General features: G+C 38.2%; 1 protein-coding gene across 1 annotated transcript in view; it reads right to left on the bottom strand.

Annotated features, from left to right (window-relative positions):
* Positions 1 to 22770, bottom strand: part of RXFP1 (relaxin family peptide receptor 1) — a 115076-nt gene that overhangs the window by 72382 nt on the left and 19924 nt on the right. Inside the window, exons 3-5 of the mRNA XM_064296157.1 lie at positions 14036 to 14141; positions 11228 to 11233; positions 4384 to 4572 (exon numbers count right to left, since the gene is read on the bottom strand). Coding sequence (XP_064152227.1) covers positions 4384 to 4572; positions 11228 to 11233; positions 14036 to 14141 — 301 coding nt within the window. The remainder of the gene's footprint in view (positions 1 to 4383; positions 4573 to 11227; positions 11234 to 14035; positions 14142 to 22770) is intronic.

Genomic DNA, 22770 nt, shown 5'->3' with positions numbered 1-22770 from the left:
CCGAGAACAGTTTATGCCACGTGGGGACCCGCAAAACAAACACTGGGTATTGAGTCAGTTTCAACTCCTGATGACCCCATGTGCTGGAGAGTAGAACAGCTCCATATGGCTTTCTTGTCTGAAATCTTTATGGAAACAGATAGCTAGGCCTTTCTTCCAAGGTGCTGCTGAGTAGGTTTGAACCATCACCCTTTCAGTTAATAAAAAAAAAAAAATAGCCAAGAGCAAATTGTTTGTGCCACCCAAGGATGGATCGCATGACTGGTGCTCAATAGATATTTATTGAATGAAGGGATAGAAAAGCATTACTTAGCCTTTGAGTGAGCTCAGTTGGTTAAGAACCTCCATATCTTAAAGTCAACTTTAAAAAAAAATCAATATTTATGGAATTACTGTCATACAGAGATAAAAAGTAAGTTTCTTTGTTTAAAAAAATAAAAAACTTCAAGGAAAATGCCAGTTCCATTGTTGATGATAGAAATAAAGAGAAAAAGAAAAGTTCTAAGACTGTAGTGGAGATTATGTACCATAGTAGTGTTCCAGAACTTAGTGATTTTTGAAGCATTCTATCATCTATAATCTAAAGAGAAGTGTGGCTTATGGTGGATAAATTATAGGCCTTGGGGTTGGGAAAATCTGGGTTTAATTCCTGGATTTGCTATTTATTATCTCCATGCCTTCGGGCAAGTTTGTTAGTATGCTTAGGCCTCATTTATGTCATCTTTAAAATGAGGATATTTATGTAACCTGACCCTACGAATGCCAGTAAATTTCCATTAGTCCTTAAACCAGCCCAAGCCAGATTTGGCCTGCCCCAGAATGCACAGAAGGGCTAGCTGTGACTGCAGAGGTCGCAGCAACAGGAGGAATGAATCAGAAGGAAAATCATCACCTAGACCTTATTCCCAAACAAAAGGTCCAACAAGAACCCTGCCACCTCCTATTTCCTGGCCACCTTCTAGAATTTCCCGTCCCCAGTATGTCTGCGTGGCTGCCATCTTGCCACCCAAATCGCATATAAGCCTTGCTTCCCTGTTTTTTTTTTTTTTTTTTTTCCCTGTAGCTTGGGGAGCTGGATCTGAGGAACCTCCTTCCGATTCCTTGCTCTGTGCATTGCCATAAATTTATTTTCTTTTTCTCAAAGGCTGGTGTCCAGATAATTGGCAAGTCTGAACGCGTCAGACAAGGACCCACCTTCCCTTATTCAGTAACATTTATATGAAATAATTATTTCTGTAAGGTCTTTGTAGTGCACTAGCATATAAGAGCTCTATCAATGTTAACTGATGATGACTTTATATATTCATGTGTATATGTATTTATAGAAAAAAATAGATATGCATACAAATAAACACACACATATATGGTGTATGTGTGGGTACATGTGTATGAAACTTCCTAGCCTTATCATCTTTGTCAAAGCCATCTGTAGAACCTAGTTCTTAAAAGAAGCTCTTTCCATGGGATCATGTAGTTTGAGTTATTAACCCCTTCCCCCCCAAAAAATGTCACTTTGAAGGACTAAGGTGTTTCTAACCCAAGCCATGGTATTTTCAATCTCCTTATATGCATGCAAAAGCTGGACAATGAATAAAGAAGACCAAAAAAGAATTGATGCCTTTGAATTATGGTGTTGGCGAAGACTATTGAACATACCACAGACTGCCAGAAGAATGAACAAAGCTGTCTTGGAAGAAGTACAGCCAGAATGCTTCTTAGAAGTGAGGATGGAGAGACTGAGCCTCACATACTCTGGACATGTTATCAGGAGGGACCAGTCTCTGGAGAAGGACACTATGCTTGGTAAAGTAGAGGATCAGCAAAAAACAGGAAGACCCTCAACAAGATGGATTGAAACAGTGGCTGCAACAATGGGTTCAAATATAGCAATGATTGTGAGGACAGCACAGGACTGGGCAGTGTTTCATTCTGTTGTGCATAGGGTCGCTATGAGTCAGAACCAACTTGGCGACGTCTAAGAACAAGTAATTAAAGTCCAGAATCTTAAAGTTAGCTTTCTAAACAGTCAATGTTTGGCAAGCTAGAACAATCCACAGATATTCACTTTTATCTGTGTTTGCTTGTTTTGCTCATTATCATTTATGTGAAATAAAAAAAAAAAAATCCCTAACTTCGATCAGCATTACTTGGATTATTGACTTTTTTAAAACTCATTTTACTTGTCCACAATTTAGTCCATTTCTTACATTATTTCCCTATAACAGTTTCAACTCACAACGTGGAAGGAGTTCAGTAATAAAATCTAGCATTTACCCTCCCAATGCATTTGCTGTAAAGCTAGAGTTTTTTTCACTACGGAATTGGACAAAAAAAGAATGGGAGCTGGTATGATACTGAGAGCCAGTGCTCAGCAGTGAAGGGTATAAACAGACAACCTGAACCAAGCTGCTCAACCCAAAACAGAAGAAAATGTCATTTTCTTAATAAAAAAACATAATGTTGTAGAAATAAATTTTAAATTGACCTCACTCCTTTATTCCTACATCTCCAAATGCCTGTTGGAAATTTCTACCCAGTGGCCTGTAACCTAATAATGAAAGCATCTGAAGTTGCAGTCCTAGTCCTCCTCACTTACCGCCACCAAGTCTTCCCCACTCTCAGATCACTCTATTGCTCAGGATAGAAACCTTGATGCTCTGAAGCTCCTTCTCCCTCGCTATCCTGTAGCCAATCACTCATGAGGATCTCAGTTTTTTCTTTTAAACTGGTGGTCCTCACACCTGTCCACGTCTCTTTATGAGTGTATGTATGTGTATGGATGTCTGCCATTACATACATATATGTATGAATTGGGCCCGAACAGTGTTTTTTTCTTTTTTATAGAAATCTCAGTGCCTGTAAGTGGGGCGTGCACCCTCTTGTTAGTCTCTACCTCATACCCTGCGTTCTTCAGCCCTTTCCCTCCATTCTTTCCTTTTATGAAGGTTCCTTGAATTGAAGAGTAGACTCAAACCTTGCTTGTGGGAAAATGAAAAGGGGGGCTGGCGTTACCAGGGTATTCTTTGATTTAGATTTTCTAGTAATTTGATACGAAGTAGTGCAGATAATAAGAGATTTTTCCCCCCTAAAAATAGAATGAGACCATCACAAATTCTTATACTCAGAAGTTCCAATCATAGAAACTCTCTGGAGAATCTCAGATCCCTTTTGGGATTATTGTTATTTTCTACTAAGGCTAATTTCTATAAAAAAGAGCTGTTGTGGGACTGGGATAGGACAGAATGTTGAAAAGCTCTACTTTTGCCTCAGTGTAGGTGGGAATGTCATCTCCTTTAGAAAACAAGTCTTTGTGGCTTACGCTGCCTGATGCTCTCAGCTCATACTCCCAGACACCTGTCAGTTGGGTAAGCTCCCAGACTCTGAATTTGGTGGTACCACTATCTATCTACAAAAGCTCTGGGCTGTAGCTCTCTCTCCTATATTTAAGCACATAAATGCTGCGTTAAGTGGTTTGGGAAACAAGCAGCACTTGCCAATACTTGTAAACCACAATTACTCCTATTTTGTCCTCATACATTGGGAAAAGTCAGAGCTGCAAGGCCCTAAATCATCTGGTAAAAACAAATAAAAAATCCCAGTAAGCATATTGATTAAAATACCCATCTAAGAAATCTGAACTCCCCCTTTCTGATGTCTTTTTCAAAGTTTAAGCCAAACGTTTACATCTTGTTGGTACGAACGTGCACGTGCGTGCACACACACACACACACACACACACACCCCAACTGGGGTGTGTTAGATTCAAATTAGTATTAGATCAACAAAATAGCTATTAGATGTGAGAAAATGTTTTTCTTTTCTATATATAAATTTGAGTTAAGAAACAACTGAACAAATCTCTGACTCAAAATGTGATCCAGAAGAGTTGGACTTTAAGTATTAATTACTTAATAATATTTTAATCACTTTATTTACTTATTTTCTTTTTTTTATTTATACGTAACAGTATGTTAAAAACTGTGTCCAGTAAAGTCTAAAAGAGTTTATTGAATAAGTGTCAAATAAAAGTCTATGTGATAGGAAAACATATAGTTTTAATAGTTTAATTGGCAGCTTCCCTCCCTTATTTTTTAGTAGGACAGACAATTGATGGAATCTTTTGTTTAGATAAAATATGATGATAGTAAATATTTTGAGAATTCTCATGAGGCATTAAATAATATATGAAATAAGTTAGAATAGGGTCTAACATTTAATCAACAGTAAAAAAAAAAAAAAATCAGCATTCTTTATAATAGACCAAGGAAAAATGACATCACCTTTGGATAAAAATACATTATTATTAACAACAAGGCTTAATTATGATACAGTTCTACAGGTGCTATTCTGACTGTCAGGATGAAGTCATTCTTTTCTACTTACATTAAAGTCACATTTGAAGAAACTGATGGGACAGCTCGCAAGTTGGCTTCATCACAGCCAAGCTCTAGACCTTGGCAAAGACATTTCACGGGCACAGAACCAGCCACTGAATAAAGAGAAGGTAGTAAGAAATGATGACAGTGAGGGACCAGGAAAAGAAGCAGGCAATGAGAAGAATGAAACAAAAAGCTATGAGAAAATTATTTAGTATAGAAGTATGCCATGTTTTAACCTAAGAAATTTAGGCAGTGCTTTCAGTAAAGGCTCTTACGTTTGCTTCCGATTTAACCTTAACATGGTGCTAGAGCATCAGCACTGGAAACGTGTATGTTTACCATGGCATGCATTTTTTTTTTTTTAATAGCAGGCTGTTCTTCTCCATATGTTGCAGAATGAATGAATAATCTGTTCTTACGCATCCTAAGGGAGTAGTTATGTCCAAGACAGACCTGATAGTGTGTGCTGAAGTTTTATGTTCACATTAAAGCTATTATTTAAGAGTAAAGTTCTATCGGAAGCTGTAATGTTGAATCATTTTTAACTAGTGAGAAAGAGAGAGAAGAACCAAACATTAAACTATAGTGTTGTTGTTGTTGTTAGGTGCCGTCGAGTTGGTTCCAACTCATAGTAACCCTATGAACAACAGAACGAAACACTGCCTGGTCCTGCACCATCCTCACAACCATTGCTATGTTTGAGCTCACTGTTGCAGCCACTGTGTCAATCCATCTCATCCGGGGTCTTCCTATTTTTCACTCACCCTCTACTTCACCAAGCATGATGTCATTTTTCAGGGACTAGTGCCTCCTGATAACATGTCCAAAGTACGTGAGACACAGTCTCGTCATAGTGTTGGTGGAATTTTTTCCCCCTTTTCTGAATATTCAGGAGTTCTTCAAAGGACTTTGATGGGCTTGCAATTTTCTGATTCTCCTTTGGCTTATGCAAGGGTATAAGGATATGTAAAACTTGATTTATGAGAGTGAGCGTTTCTTCTGCACACTTGTGAGTTCTAAAAGAGGGAGAATGGAATGTATGCTTTTGGTTTTCATGTGGGGCTGTTGTGATAGTCTTAGGGTAGTGATTCAACATTTATAAGGTATATTACAGACTCTTAGTGATGTGCTCACAGAGTTGAACAGTGTAAAGGGATTATTACCTCGTATAATATAAGGAACCTTATTGGTGCAACGGTTAAGCACTTGGTTACTAATCGAAAGGTGTGTGGTTCAAATGTACCAACTCTTCCATGGGAGAAAAGGCCTGGCGATCTGCGCCCATAAAGATTACAGCCTAGAAAACCCTGTGGAGCAGTTCTACTCTGTCACATGGAGTTACTATGAGTTGAAAATCTACTGGCTGGCACCTAACAGCAACATAGTAAATAGAGTCTGATTCCTGCCTTAATGAAGAATAGATGACTAGTAAGAGCAATGAGGAATGCTTCCCCTCTACGTTTCCTTCTGGAGCCTACACTGTATAGATTCAGATGTCTACAGGAGCTAGGCAGATAGCACAAAGAAGAAGTTAAACAGGTTTAGAGTGTCCCAATATTTCAGTCTCCTACTAACTGTTACATATAGGATGGGGGGCCCTTTATGGCCAAGTCCACCAACTTTCTAAAAGACAGAACTTAAAAACTTTATGTGTGATTACCTATTTTAAAAATAACAATAAATTTAAAGTATTCCAAAACATCATAGAATAAACAAAACTTTCTATGAGAATGTTCTGCTTCTAAGCTTCCAGTTTTTGACCTTTATGGTAAAACTTCCAGAGAGTAGTCAAGTATCTGAATGAAGCAGAGACCCTTGTGAGAGGCTGGTGGCATGACTGTGAATGAGCACAGTTGGCTATCGGCTGTGAGCTAATGAGGTGCCCCTTTGTTCAGATATGGGGTGACAGATGTGTTTTCTCTCCTTCTACAGAATGCTACAGACTCTTTTATAGGGTTATAAAAGATCAAGATCAGGTTTTATGCTTTATGTAAACAGAGTACCTGCCAAGGATCTTTAAACAGCTTTGTAGTTCTCAGTATCCATTTTGGCAATGTAACTCTGAACACTGATTCTGCCTTTTTAAGTTGAAGTCATGTCTAATATGTGACTGTGTGCTTATGTTGTGGGCACGGTATGGTGAGCATTGGGAAAGAAGGTGAGGGTACTGAGGGCAAGCGTAGGAAGAGCAGAAGAGGCATGAATGTGAAAGTAACATTAATTCCAGGGAACATTTTCCATGTATATAGGCTGAATTAAAATAATCCATATATTTGATTAGTATATTATCTGTAACACGGAAAAAAAAAAAAAAAGCACCTAAGTATCCAACAACAAAACAAGAATTAAGTAAATTATGTCACTTATAAGATATGTAATATTATATAGAATATTTTAAAAGAACTTGTAATAACATGAATACCTGATTATGCTAAAATGCTAATTGGAAATAGGATAAAAATGGTTTTTACAGGATATTTCAACTATGTTAAAAAAAAAAAAGAACCCAAAAATTAAAGATGGGTGTTATGGATTGAACTGTGTCTTCCCAAAATATGTGTTGTAAATCCAAATCCCTATACCTGTGCTAGGAAACCCTAGTGGTGTAGTGTTTAAGAGCTATAGTTGCTAACTCAAAGGTTGGTGGTTCGAATCCATCAGGTGCTCCTTGGAAGCTCTATGGGGCAGTTCTACTCTGTCCTATAGGGTCACTATGAGTCAGAACTGATTCAATAGCAACAGGTTTTATACCTGTGGTTATGATCCCATTCGGAAATGGGTTTTCTTTGTTATGTTAATGAGGCAATGTTAGTGTAGGGTGTGTCTTGAGTTAATATTTTTTGAGATATAAAGGCAGATTCAGCAAGCACGCAAGCAAGCACAAATGGGGGTGGAGGGAGATAGACGCTATGCCACATGAAGATTCCCAAAGAACAAAGGAACAGAAACTGGAGACAAAAACCTTCCCTCCAAGCTGGCAGAGAAAGGGAAAGCCTTCCCCTAGAACCAGAGCCCTGAATTTGGACTTCTAGCTCCTAAGCTGTGAGAAAATAAATTTCTCTGTGTTAAAGCCATCCACTTGTGGTATTTCTGTTATAGCAGCACTAGATAACTAAGACAGAATTTGGTGCCAGAGTGTAGGGTGTTGCTCTAATGAATACCTAGAATGTGAAAGTGGTTTTGGAATTGGTAAGGGGTAAAGGCTGGAAGAGTTTTAAGGTGCCTAATTGTGAAAGCCTACTACATTGCCTTGAAGAGACTGTTGGTAGAATTATGGGCATCAAAGGTGATTCTGGGGAGGGATCAGAAGGAAGTGAGGAGAGCTATAGAGAAAGTCTCTGTCATCTTAAAGAATACATTTGGCACCATCAACAGAATGTTGCTAGAAATGTGGACATGAAATGTGCTCTGATGAGGCTTTAAAAGGAAATAATGAATATGTGATTGGACAGTGGGGGAAGGGTGATACATTTTATGCAGTGGAAATGAACTTGCTTGAATTATATTCAAATATTTGGTGGAAGGTAGAACTTGTAAGCGATGAACTTGGATTTATGGCTGAGGAGATTTCTAAGCAAGATCTTAAAGGAGCTGCATGTTTTCTCCTTGCCACTAAAAGTAAAATGAGGAAAGAGGCTTAAAAATGAACTGTGCAGAATGAAAACAGCTGGAAGATTTGGAAAATTCTGTTGTACAAACTAAGGACATGTGTCTTAGAACTTTCACCAAGGACGTGGCTACACTATCTTTTGCTAAAGAGATTAAGCCTGTAACTGATGGATCGAACCAACTACTACAGCAGAAAACCCATCAGCTTACACTGAAGGGAACAGAGAAGGATGAAAGGAAGGAAAGCCGTCTGCCTCTTGGAATTCTATGGGTAGGAAATAAGCCAAAGAACTACATCTGTTGTCCTCCAAGAAAAGAAAAGGATCATCCCAGGAACAGCTCAGAGATCAGCAGAACTTTTGGAAGAAGCATGAGAAGCAGGGCGGCTGAGCAGCCACAGCCTCCTGGGTTTCCAAGGATGAAGCTGTCACCTCCCGGGTTTTAAAAGGTAGAGCCATGGCCTCCGAGGTTTCAAAGAGTCAGATCTCTACCAACTCGGTTCTGGAGAGTAGGGCTGCCACTCAGGTTGGCCAAAAGGATGCAGTTGTTTTTAGGTGCCGTCGAGTTGCTTCCAACTCATAGTGACCCTAGGCACAACAGAACGAAACACTGCCCTATCCTGCCCAATCCTCACAATTGTTGCTATGGTTGAGCCCATTATTACAGCCACTGTGGCAGTCCATCTCATTGAGGGCCTTCCTCTTTTTCTCTGACCCACTACTTTACCAAGCATGATATCCATCTCCAGGGACTGGTCCCTCCTGATAACATGTCCAAAGTATGTGAGGTGTAGTGTCGCCATCCTTGCTTCTAATGAGCATTCTGGCTGTACTTCTTCCAAGATAGATTTGTTTCTTCTTTTGGCAGTTCAAGATATATTCAATATTCTTCACCAGCACCACAATCTCAGGTGTCAGTTCTTCTTTGGTCTTCCTTATTCATTGTCCAGCTTTTGCGTGTGATTGGAAACACCATGGCTTGGGTCAGGTGCACATTAGTCCCCAAGGTGACATCTTTGCCCTTCAACACTTTAAAGAGGTCTTTTGCAGCAGATTCGCCCAATGCAATGGGTCTTTTGATTTCTTGACTGCTGCTTGCATGGCTGTTGATTGTGGATCCAAGTAAAATGAAATCCTTGACAACTTCAGTCTTTTCTCCTTTTATCATGACGTTGCTCACTGGTCCAGTTGTGAGGATTTTTGTTTTCTTTATGTTGAGGTGTAATCCATACTGAAGGTTATCGTCTTTGATCTTCATCAGTAAGTGCTTCAAGTCCTCTTCACTTTCAGCAAGTAAGGTTGTGTCATCTGCAAATGCAGGTTGTTAATGAGTCTTCCTCCAATTCTGATGCCCTGTTCTTCTTCATTTAGTCCAACTTCTCAGATTATTTGCTGAGCATACAGATTGAATAGGTATGGTGAAAAGATACAACACTGACTCACATCTGTCCTGACTTTAAACCACACAGTATCCTCCTGTTCTGTTTGAACCATTGCCTCTTGGTTCATGTACAGATTCCTCATGAACACAATTAAGTGTTCCGGAATTCCCATTCTACACAATATTATCCATGATTTGTTATGATCCACATAGTCAAATGCCTTAGCGTAGTCAATAAAACACAGGTACACATCTTTCTGGTATTCTCTGCTTTCAGCCGGGATCCCTCTGGTATCAGCAGTGATATCTCTGGTTCCACATCCTCTTCTAAATCCGGCTTGAATTTCTGGCAGTTTCCAGTCGATGCTGCATGTGCTTTTGAATGATCTTCAGCAAAATTTTGCTTGCATGTGATATTAATGATATTGTTCAAAAATTCCCACATTTTGTTGGATTACCTGTCTTGGAAATAGGCATTAATATGGATCTCTTCCAGTCAGTTGGCCAGGTAGCTCTCTTCCAAATTTCTTGGCATAGACGAGTGAGCATTTCCAGCTCTGCATCCATTTGTTGAAACATCTCAGTTCGTATTCATTCAATTCCCGGAGCCTCATTTTTCGCCAATGCCTTCAGTGCACCTTGGACTTCTTCCTTCAGTACCATTGGTTCCTGATCATATGTTATCTCCTGAAATGGTTGAATGTCAAACAATTCTTTTTGGTATAATGACTCTGTGTATTGCTTCCATCTTCTTTTGATGCTTCCTGCGTCATTTGATATTTTCCTTGTAGAATCTTTCAGTATTGTAACCTGAAGCTTGAATTTTTTCTTCAGTTCTTTCAGCTTAAGAAATGCCGAGTATGTTCTTCCCTTTTGGTTTTCTATCTCCAGGTCTTTCGAAAACATGTCATCATGATACTTTACTTTGTCTTGTCAAGCTGCCCTTTGAAATCTTCTGTTCAGCAATTTTTTTTCTTTTTTGCTTTAGCTACTCGACATTCAAGAGCAAGTTTCAGAATCTCTTCTGACATCCATTAGGTCTTTTCTTTCTCTCCTGTCCTTTGAACGACCTCTTGCTTTCTTTATGTATGATGTCCCTGATGTCATTCCACAACTCATCTGGTCTTTGTTCATTAGTGTTCAATGTGTCAAATCTATTCTTGAGATGGTGTCGAAATTCAGGTGGGATATACCCAAGGTTGTACTTTGGCTGTCGTGTACTTGTTCTAATTTTCATTAGTTTCAACTTGAACTTGCATATGAGTAATTGATGGTCTGATCTGCAGTCAGCCCCAGCTTTGTTCTTACTGATGATATTGAGCTTTTCCAATGTCTCTTTCCACAGATATAGTTGATTTCATTCCTGTATATTCCATCAGGTAAGGTCCATGTTTATAGTTGCTGTTTACGTTGGTGAAAAAAAGTATTTGCAATGAAGAAGTCGTTGGTCTTGCAAAATTCAATCATGGGATCCCCTGCCTTTTTTCTATCACCAAGGCCATTTTTTCCAACTACCAATGCTTCTTGTTTCCAACTTTTGCATTCCAGTCACCAGTAATTATCAGTGCATCCTGATTGCATGTTTGATTGCAGACTGCAGGACTTGGTAAGAATCTTCCATTTCTTCATCTTTGGCCTTAGTGGTTGGTGCATAAATTTGAATAACAGTCATATTAAGTGGTCTTCCTTTTAGGCGTATTGATATTATCCTATCACTGAGAGCATTGCACTTCGGGATAGATCTTGAAATATTCTTTTTGATGATGAATACAACGCCATTCTTCTTCAAGTTGTCATTCCCCACATGGTAGACCATATGACTGATTCAGAATGATCAATACTGGTCCATTTCAGCTCACTAATGCCTAGGATATCAATCTTTATGCATTATGTTTCAAAAGGATTGGGTCACCTAAATTCTCACCCATACTTGATTTAGATGCTTCAGAAGATGAGACTTTGGAATTGGAGTTCATTTAAGACTCTTGGGATGATGTGGTGGAGCAAATGTGTTTTGCACGTAGCAAGGGCATGAATATTTGGGAGGCAAAGAGTGGAATGTTATGCATTGAATTGTGTCTTCCTAAAACACATGCTGTGAATCCTAATCCCTATACCTGTGGTTATAATCCTGTTTGGGAATGAGTTTTCTTTGTTATGTTAATGAGGTAGTATTAGTAAAGGGTGTGTCTTAAGTCAATCTTTCTGAAATATAAAAGCAGGTTAAGCAAGCAAGCACAATGGGGCAGGGATTTGGGGAGATAGATGCCATGCCACATGAAAATCCCCAAAGAACCAATGAAGAGAAGCTGAAGCGAGACAAGAACCTTCTCCCAGAGCTGGCAGAGAGAGAGAGAAAGTGTTACCCTAGAGCTGATGCCCTGGATTCTGACTTCTGGCCTCCAAATTGTGAGAAAATAAATTTCTGTTTGTTAAAGCCACTCTCTTGAGGTCTTTCTGTTATAGCAGCAATTGATAACGGAGACAAAGGTAATCCACCAGCAAGTTAATGCTGGTGGCCTCTGGTAGTGAAATTATGGTAGAGTTAATAATTCTTTCCAAATTTATGTACTTTCAAAATCCCCCCAAATTTAAGCTTTATTCATATATTGGTTAACACTGGATATTATATTTTTCCCGATCATGCTCTTGAGAAGTGATTTTATAAGTGTAAATTCCTTTCATTCTTTCACTTAATCAAAAATGATTGTAAGCCATTCTCACTAGCTTAATTTCTCATAAATCCCTATAATAATCTGATTTAGATAAAGGGGCACAATACCCATTATACTCATTCCTGTCAGTTCAGCAACCCTGTAAGACAGAGTAGAACTGCCCCACAGAGTTTCCAAGGAGCGGCTAGTGGATTCCAACTGCTGACTTTTTGGTTGGCAGCCGACCTCTTAACCAGTGCACCAGCAGGGCTTCAAGTTTCAGTCATAAATTTTACACTACACTTTCCATTCAATTTTTGTACTGATATCAAGTTTGAAAAATGTATTAAATTATTAATTATTCTCCCTCAAGATTGTCTTTAAAAAACTCTAACTAAAAATTATGTAATTTATTCTTCACTAAGCACTGAAAAATTACCTTTGTACCAAAACCAAAACCCATTGCCTTCGAGTCGATTCTGACTTATAGCGACCCTATAGGACAGAGTAGAACTGCCCTTTAGGGTTTCCAAGGAGCGCTGGTGGATTTGAACTGCCATTCTTTTGGCTGGCAGCCATAGCTCTTAACCAGGATTTCCAATTACTTCTGTATATGTTAATATATCATTTATTGTGTAGTTCTATTTCTCTTAGATAAATATACTTGTAAAAAATTCTTCCCAGAGCATGCATGGCATCAGGCAAAAACCAGATTTCTGAAAGTCATGTGACCCATTGTGCTTCCTTCTTTGACCTAGTGACCACAATGTTCAGAACTAAGCTCTGCACTCAGGTGCTGAGCTTTCCTCAGCGAGGATTTCCATATATATATATTTCCCTCTATTTCTCTTCCCTTCTACCACCTGTTTTTTGCCTTTTATATCATGTTAATGGTTTATGTCTGTTAAATACTTTTATTATAAACCAGCTAAAATTCCTTTGGGAATAAGATGAGTTATAAAAGAATTAATTAAAATTTAAGAAATAAACAGAAAACAATATATAATAAAACAAACAAAAAAAAATAAAAACTACTTTTTGAGATATTGCAGCCTAATCCCTTGAATTTTTTTTTTATTACATTAGCAATTAAATTCTATCTGTTAACTTTGTTTTTCTCAAAAGCTTTTGACTTTTTAATGACCAAATAATCTGCTGTCCATGATCTTGGGAATTGGTAGAATAGATAGCTGCTGAGTAATCTGGGAAACTCACAGGCAGATATGTATTATCTCCTGAAAATGGGGGTTGTTAGTAGTTTTTTAAAATTAATCTCACTTGTATAGTGAAGATAAAGATACCAAAACTTAGAAAAGGTGGGCTTTGTAGTAGAACATAAAGGAAAATATGTAGTAAGAGTTCCTCCCCTCACTCCCTTCTTTTTACCCAGGTCTTGAAAAGCTAGGGTCAAAATTACAACACCAAGGCACAGATTTATGGTTGAAAAATTTATGACAACAGATAAAATTTGTTTAAAAGGAGTTCTCTTTCATAGGTATTTCTGATATAAAATATTCGAGAGTTATGGCCCACCTCCCCACCCCCCACTCCCCACCCCAAAGCCCTTCCATATTTTTGCAAGCTTTAGGTATATGGCTAAACACAGCAAGTTACAATTAAAAAGGCTTTTTTAGCTCTAAAATATAGCTTAGTTCCTGGGCGATTTTTCACTTGCAAATATTAAAATCCATACAGCTTCTCCATGCTTCTGTTTTCTCAGTTTCCTTTACATCAGCGTTTATAAGGTTGTTAGTGATTGTGAAAAGGGGATTTATGTAAAAACAGCAATCCCGACTGACATTAATTTTGTTCACAATAATACTTGATATTATTTTTTTACTTTTACACTTAAAGTCCCTAAGTCATTTTAAAGTAAAATTCCCATACTAAGGCTGCATTTCTAATGAAGGTTGCAACTAGAAAAGTATAAATAACTTAAAAAAATGAAATGAAATTTTTAAAAACATGATGTCTTATGAACTCATGGAAAAAGAGACTCACTTCTCAGGTTACTTACAGCATTCAGATGTTTCTGTCTCATATGGATTCAGGGAAGTAGTAATTTTGTAGTAATTTGCAAAATATTTGTCGAGTTGCATAGGCCATCCATTGCCGTCTCCTAAAATAAAAATCAGATAGTATTTTTTTTTAAAGAAATATTCTGACGTATTGGTGAAAATAAGGCCTTTTTTCAACATGATTGGCAACTATACATGTAGACCTCACTGAATGGAATACCCAGTAATCAAATTGACCATATTTGTGAAAAGAGACTATGGAGAAGCTCAATATTATCAGTCAGAACAAGGCTGGGGCTGACTGCAGAACAGATCATCAGTTGCTCATATGCAAATCGCAGTAGAAGTTAAGATTAAAACAAGTCTGCAAGAACCAAAGTACAACCTTGAGTATGTCCCACCTGAATTTAGAGACCATCTCAAGAACAGATTTGACACTTTGAACACTAATGACTGAAGACCAGACAAGTTCTGGGATTACATCAAGGATATCATACATGAAGAAAGCAAAAGATCATTAAAAAAAGACAGGAAATAAGAAAAAGACCAAAATGGATGTCAGAAGAGACTCTTAAACTTGGTTTTGAACGTAGAGCAGCTAAAGCAAATGGAAGAAGTGATGAACAGAAAGAGCTGAACAGAAGATTTCAGGGAATGGCTTGAGAAGACAAAGTAAAGGATTATAATGATAGGTAACCTGGAGATAGAAAACCAAAAGGAAAGAACACTCTCAGCATTTCTCAAGTTGAAAGAACTGAAGAAAAAATTCAAGCCTCAAGTTGCAATATCGAAGGATTCTACAGGCAAAATATTGAATGACGAAGGAATCATCCAAGGAAAATGGAAGGAATACACAGAGGCACTGTTCCAAAAAGAATTGGTTGACATTCAACCATTTCAGGAGTAGCATATGATAAAAGATCAATGGTATTGAAGGAATAAACCCATGCTGCACTGAAGGCATTGGCAAAATACAATGCTCCAGGAATTAATAGAATACCAATTGAGATGTTTCAACAAACGGATGCAAAGTTAGAAGCCCTCACTCATCTATGCCAAGAAATTTGGAAGACAGCTACCTGGCCAACTGACTGGAAGAAATCCATATTTGTGCCCATTCCAAAGAAAGGCAATCCAACAGAATGCAGAAATTATCAAACAATATCATTAATATCACAAGCAAGTAAAATAATTTAGATAAACAAAAAATGGTTACAACAGTACATCAACTGGAAACTGCCAGAAATTCAAGAATGATTCAGAAGAAGACGTGGAATAAGGGATATCATTGCTGATGTCAGATGGATCCTGGCTGAAAGCAGAGAAGACCGGAGATATGTTTACCTGTGTTTTATTAACTATGCAAAAGCATTTGACTGTGTGGATCATAACAAATTATGGACAACACTGCAAAGAGTGGGAATTCCAGAACACTTAATTGTGTTCATGAGGAACCTGTACATAGACCAAGAGGCAGTCATTCAAATAGAACAAGGAGATACTGAGTGTTTTAAAGTCAAGAAAGGTGTGGGTCAGGGCTGTATCCTTTCTCTGTACTTATTCAATCTGTATGCTGAGCAAATAATCCTAGAAGCTGGACTACATGAAGAAGACCAGGGCATCAGGATTGGAGGAAGGCTCATTAACAACCTGCAATATGCAGATGACACAACCTTGCTTGCTGAAAGTGAAGAGAACTTGAAGCACTTTCTGATGAAGATTAAAGACTACAGTCTTCAGTATGGATTACGCCTCAACATAAAGAAAACAAAAATGCTCACAATTGGATCAATAAGCAACATTATGATAAACAGAGAAAACACTGAAGTTGTCAAAGATTTCATTTTATTTGAATCCACAATCAATGCCCATGGAAGCAGCAGTTAAGAAATCAAAGGACTTAGTGCATTAGGTGAATCTGCTGCAAAAGATCCCTTTAAAGTGTTAAAAAGCAAAGACATCACTTTGAGGACTAGGGGGCCATGATGCTTTCATTTGCTTGATGTGCATGAGAAAGCTAGACGATGCATGAGGAAGACTGAAGAAGAACTGATGCCTTTGAATTATGGTGTTGGTGAAGAACACTGAATGGAAGAACAAACAAATCTGTCCTGGAAAAAGTACAGCCAGAATGCTCCTTAGAAGGAAGGATGGCGAGACTTCGTCTCAGGTACTGTGGACATGTTATCAGGAGGGACCAGTCTTGGAGAAAGACATCATGCTTAGTGAAGCAGAAGGTCAACAAAAAAGAGGAAGACCCTCGACAAGATGGATTGACACAGTGGCTGCAATAATGGGCTCAAACATAGCGATGATTGTGAAGATGGTGCAGGACTGGACAATGTTTCATTCGTTTGTACATAGGGTCGCTATGAGTCAGAAATGACTTGGTAGCTCCTAACAACAACAACTTTAAACGAAACCAGTGTCTCTCAAACTTTGAGATTAGAATCATCCGGGAGCTTGCTACAAATGTGAATTACTGGGTCCTCCACCTAGAGATCCCAATTTCATCATTCTCAGATGAGACCCCCTAGTCTGCATTTTTAACACTTCTTTGGCAGTTAGTGTTTGGATCACACTTTGAAAAACAATACTATAAAAAACATACTGAAATACATGACACTGTTCTTAGCATTTTAATTACGATTTTCTAACTTTTACATTAATTTAAAGTGATGTTAAACAAAACAACAACAATAACAAAAGTGATGTTAGAGATGTATTAACATGGATAGATGGACATGATGCATTATGTAAAAAAGAAAGTTAAAAAATAAGGGGATCAGCATGATCATACTCCTGTTTTTTTTTTTTTTAAAAAGGCGCCGCCATGTTAATGGTGATTATCTTCTGGGTGCTTATGTATGTTTTCATATATATTTCATATTCTTATATTAAAGTCCTATATCACTTTTTAAACAAAAAAACAAAGAATAGTTAGTCATCACTTTTGAGGAAAGTAATTTTTCTTCACAAAATTCCTCAAGATTTTTAAATTATTTTTTTAAACATAAGAGACAACAAATTTAACAGCAGCAACAACCAAAATATATATGTAGGGTTGCATATGTATGTATGTATGCATATATGTGTATTAAAAAAACCAAACCCATTGCTGTCCAGTCGATTTTGACTCATAGCGACCCTATAGGACAGGGTAGAATTGTCCCATAGGGTTTCCAAGGAGTGCCTGGTTGGATTCGAACAGCTGAACTTTTGCTTAGCAGCCATAGCTCTTAACCACTATGCCACCATGTGTGTATATATACATACATGCGTGTATAGGTGTATCTTTATGCATATATATGTACACATATGTGTGAATATGCATATACATTCATACATATAATAATACACATAGGTGACACAGTTAGACATAACCACACACCTCGTGGGAGTGGTTTACTGGGTTTGAAGGCTTCAGACCATAGTCTTGTGGGACAACTCAGTCGACTGGCATAATATAGTTCATAAAGTTTATGTTCTACATCGTAATTTGGTGAGTAGTGTCTGGGGTTATAAAAGTTTGGGAGCAGCCATCTAAGATACAACTCTTGGTCTGTAGTAATCTGGGACAAAAGAGATAGAAGGAAATCAAAGACTCAGAGACAAAAGTAGTCTACAGGACTAATAGTCTACCTGAACCATCTTCTCTGAGACTAGAAGAACTGGATGGTGCCTGGCTACCACTACCGAGTGTTCTGATCAGGGCCGCAATAGATGAACTGTGATAGAACAGGAGAAAATGTAGAACAGAACTCAAGTCCTTAAAAAGTCCAGACTAACTGGTCCGATTGAGACTAGATGACCCCTGAGACTATCACCCTAAGATACCCTTTAAATTTTGAACTGAAACTACTACCGGAGGTCACCTTTCAGGTAAATAACAGTTTGACTCATAAAATAAAGAATATCACCCATGTGTACTATGCTCCTTAAAAAAAAAAAAAAAAGTTTACAAATAGTCAACGCTTACTCTAAAGCAAAGATGAGAAAGTAAGGGGGGCAGGGAAACTCGGTTGCTGGAAAAAGAACAACTGGAATGGAAATTCTGAGAATGCTGACACATTGTGAAAAAAATAACCAATGTCACTGAACTGTATCTGAACTGTATAGAAAATGTTAAATGAGAACCTAATCTGCTGTGTAAACTTTCACAGAAGATACAAAAAATTATTATTAAAAAAAAAAAAGAGACGATATATCCCATCATGTGACAGAAAGGACTAGTGAATGAAGATGCAGGCTCAGCCGCTTTGGAGGTATCAGCAAAAGGCACAAGCCCTCACTCCACTGGGACAGCTCAACGCGATTCTCGCCCGAGGTCCTAAAGTTTTTCAGAATGCTGCCGGGACTGTTGAAGGGTGCACAAGCATATAAACCGATGGTAAAAGTGGTAAATGTCCATCCTATTTCTGCAGGTAAGTATTAAATCAAATCTAGCATTGATTTTATAAGTTATTTCTGTCATGTAGTCCGTTTCTGAGATCTGAGTTCGGGTGCATGAATTTAGTGAAGCTGACTTTAACCGTAGTCAAATGAGAACTTCCAGATTATCGCTCCGACTCACAATTTTTCTATTTAGTGTGCATTCAGTTCCTTATAAGCACTTCAAATCCAACATTTCCAAAATGGGACTCGTTATCTTTCCCTGTACCAGCTGGCTACTACTGCTACATTCTCTGGATTGCGGAGAGGTCCCCGCGGTCCACCAAGTTGCCCAAAACACAAGGTCAAGTTTATTGGAGCATGCTCATACCTGATTTAGCGTAATTTGTGCAACCCCGCCACACACACTTTTTCAGGTTATTTTCTTGTTTTTCCTTTCCTCATTAACTCCTCCATGGTGATACTTTTGGGAAAGGAAAGGTAATTTAACTTTAATGTATGTATAATTGTAAAACTGACTTCCTTTTAGAAGTCTCACTAAAAATGAAAAATTGGAAAGAAGATGATTTAAACATTATGTTTATAACATTCTCCTTCCTTTAGCATTTCTCATTTGTTTTAAAGCTATTTTTTTTAATTAAGGAGGATTTCAAAATAAACAAAAGTAGCAAAGTAGTATAAGGATACCCCAGTTTAGAAGGAGACAGCTGAATTTTACCAGCTGCAGACTTTGGCAGGAGACACCAGGGGGGAATTTAATAAGTGCATGGACGGGAGATATCACACCAGACATACCCAATACCAGCCACTGAACACCCAGGAGTCAGTTTAAGCCTCCCCCCCGCCACCCCGCATCAGGAGGCTGACATATTAGGAGGGAGAGAGAATCTGAGAGACTCATCGGGCCCAGCCCAGCAGAGGCTACGACTTGTCAACAGTGTGGCAGACTCTGTGGATGCTTGCTCTTCCATTCCACCCTCATTTCAGAACGCTTTTTTCTTTTGCACTTTAGAAGTTGGTAGCTTACATCTATGCTTTCCAGATCCTAAGCAGGTAGCGTTCTTGTTATACATAAGCTTCTACCAATTGGATACGCTAATGTGAGACTAGAAGTTTATCTGGGGCGGGTGGTGGGGAGTTGGGGCAGTTAGAGCAGGCAGTCTCAGGGTTCTGCTTCACACGCGTAAGGAAATGATGAGCAGCGGCAGGAGCAGATACTTCTTGATCTTGGGCTTACAACTATGGTAGTGTGTTCCCCTCCTCTCATCCTGCTTTCGTATAGCCTTTACAATTATTTTATAAACACACTATTCTCTGTGTGAAATCTCTTTTTTCTTAAGCAAAAAAAAAAAAAAAAAAAATCTAGAGTGGTGTATATTACTTCCTTCTAGAAGAGTCTGCAGATAACAGACTCTCAAGGACAGAAACATTGGGTTGGTTTTGAAGATAATGGCAATACTGTTAGCATTGGAAAATGGAATTCTCATCGTTTATGGCACGTAGTGACAAAAAAAGTTACTTAAATGATCACTTAAGGTTTCCTGGAATTAAGTGCGTATCAGAAGGCTAGACCCTAGTAAAGTGGTTGTTATAGTAAATTATTAGAATGAAAAGGAGAAGTTTCAAGGGTTATGGGATGGGATGGCTACTTATGACTTCCCTGGAGAGATTAAACAAATAAAATGATAATCTCAGGGGTTTACATTATCAGTTCAAAACAAGTTCAGAGAACCAAGGAGCTTCCAGGACTGCCCTAAGATAACCTTTTATCTATTGTGGCCTCAGAGCTGATGTAGCCAAAAATCAGATAGAACCTGATCCGATAGGCTGTTAAATTACCATATAAGTAGAATTCACATTTTACCACATTTTTTAAGTGAACATTAGGACACTGATTTGGAAAGAAAGGAACCCTGAAAATTGTAACTGGACATTCAAGTGTGTTGAGTTGAGTCTCAGTACCCCAAGTCCCCTTCTCACCAAGCCTCTCTCGCCAGCAGAAGCAGCTTCCCTCCCCCGTCTCATGAAGTTAGTTATAGTTTGCTTGGAGACATGCTAGTTACTTCACACAGGTAAGTAACTTGCCAATTCTCCTCAGGCCCTTTCATTACTATACTTCTTTGTCTCCCCACCTATTATAACCAGAGTCAGATCACAGCAGGTACCAGGAAACAAGTACAAGTTGAACCTAGGAAGAGAAGATTGATATACCGAAAGAGTTTGCCATTTTTATATAAGCAGAAACCCAAGGGATTTGTGTGGGATTGGATTCTAAGGGGAAGGAATATAAATTTATTTGGTCAACTAATAAATATGGGAATTCTACCATAGTTTCTTAAGCAGTATTTTGCTAGATTGTTGACTGAAATCCAGAGCCATTGTTGGCCTAGGTTAAATGAAGTAAAGAGGCAAAGATGGAGGTCAAATTGCCAAAGGGATAGATTGTGAAGGAAATGGCCATTGTAGTATAAAATTGCAATCCACCTATGGTGGATATTGTAGGTTGTTCGTTCAACCTGTAGTCTACTCCCCTTCATTGGTGCATTCCTATAGAGTAGATACCAAAAGTCTTAAAACAATATTTCACATCTTTTTTACAGTCAGGATTTGGGATACACTCACATATGTTTTGGTTGGTAGAAGTGGGGTAGGGGCCATTTTTCTGCTGCCATGTCTAAAACAGAGACATAAGCGTTAAGAAACAACAGTAGTAGTGGTCGGGGTGTTGTCAGCTTTGTAGGTATCGGGTTTTTACGGGAGCAGCAGGATTTTGGAAGTGGGGGTGGCAGCAACTGTCTCAATTTCCAGATTGAAGCTGTGGTGGTGTGCTCTTGAATTCAATGGCTCCAACGGGGACCCTACTGACTCCCACTCTTCCACCCCTTCTGACAATTTTGTGATTATCTGATTCCTCTAATTAATGTCTTTCTGTTTAACATACCTAGAGTGCTTTCTGTTTCTTCCCTAAACCCAGATGGGTATAGGATGACTCGAATTACTGGATTAAAGTATGGTTTAAATATGATAGGGCATTTAATTAATTTTGGAAGCTCAGGCAGAAGCTCATGAGGAGAACAAAGCAGTGCAGTTTTTTCTAAATACAGAGTTTCGTGTGGTTTAGTTTTGTGATACCACTACAGAAATGTTAGTGACACGGTCAACATTTTTCTGTATCTGCCATATTGGTTCATATTGGTTCTGGGGACAGGGTCAGGAGTCTTATGGGATGTTCTGCTTTACTGGGCTTCATAATCATCTGTTTGTTTCCTTGGCCGTCAAGTTCTGAAGTTTATAGCAATGGATTGTCTCCCTTTCCTGGTTTGGTGGATTTATTGACTTCCCCCCCATCGAGTTCTCATTTTTTTAAAAAAATTCATTCATATCTTTAGATATATGAGGGGAGAATTCTGTGAGAGATATTGATTTCCCCATCTTAACAGAGAAGTTGAATATTATTAACACTTTAGCACTGAGAGAACTAACATTTAGCAAGTACGTACTGTACTAGGTAATTTATTTGATCCTCATTATAACTCTATTTGGTTATTATTATCCTCTCCATTTGCAAATGGGAACACTGATTCTGAGAAGGCTAAGTGATTTGACCAAGAAACAGAATTATTAAAAATAACTAAAGAATTAGTATATTAATATTTATTGAAGTGTTATTTTCAATAGCTAAAAGGTGGAAACAACCCAAGCATCCATCAACAAAAAAAAAATTTTGTTTTAATGAATAAATAAAATGTGTTATATACATACAATAGACTCAAACATACCAATGATTACGAAGATGGCATAGGAACAGGTCACCATGAGCTGGAGCAGGCTCCACAGCGATTAACAACAACATATACATGCAATGGAATATAATTTAACCAAAAAGAGAAACAGAGCTCTGATAATGCTACAACATGGATGACCTTTGAAAGCATTATGCTGAGTAAAACAATCACACACAAAAGGATAAATATTGTATGACCCCACTTACGTGAGATATCCAGAACAGGCTACTCCATGGAGGCCGAAGTTTATTAGCTGTCAGTAGGGCAGGGGGAAGGTGGAAATGGGGAGGTACTGTTTAAGGAGTACTGACTTTCTGTTAAGGGTGATGAAAAATTTGGAAACAGATAGTGGTGTTAGTTGCACAATGCGGGGAACATAAATAATGTCACTGAATCATACCAGTAAAAATGGCTGAAATGGCAAATGTTTTGTTAAACATATTTCACCACAATAAATAAATAAATAAGACTAAAGAATGCAAATAAGATCACTTTTGTGTTCTATTTTCAGTCTGTTATATAAACTGGGCAAAGAAATTATTGATTAGTTATA

This window comes from Loxodonta africana, chromosome 13 (assembly GCF_030014295.1).
Source record: "Loxodonta africana isolate mLoxAfr1 chromosome 13, mLoxAfr1.hap2, whole genome shotgun sequence".
Classification (NCBI taxonomy): Eukaryota; Metazoa; Chordata; class Mammalia; order Proboscidea; family Elephantidae; genus Loxodonta; species Loxodonta africana.
This window is presented reverse-complemented; position numbering and strand designations above follow the sequence as displayed.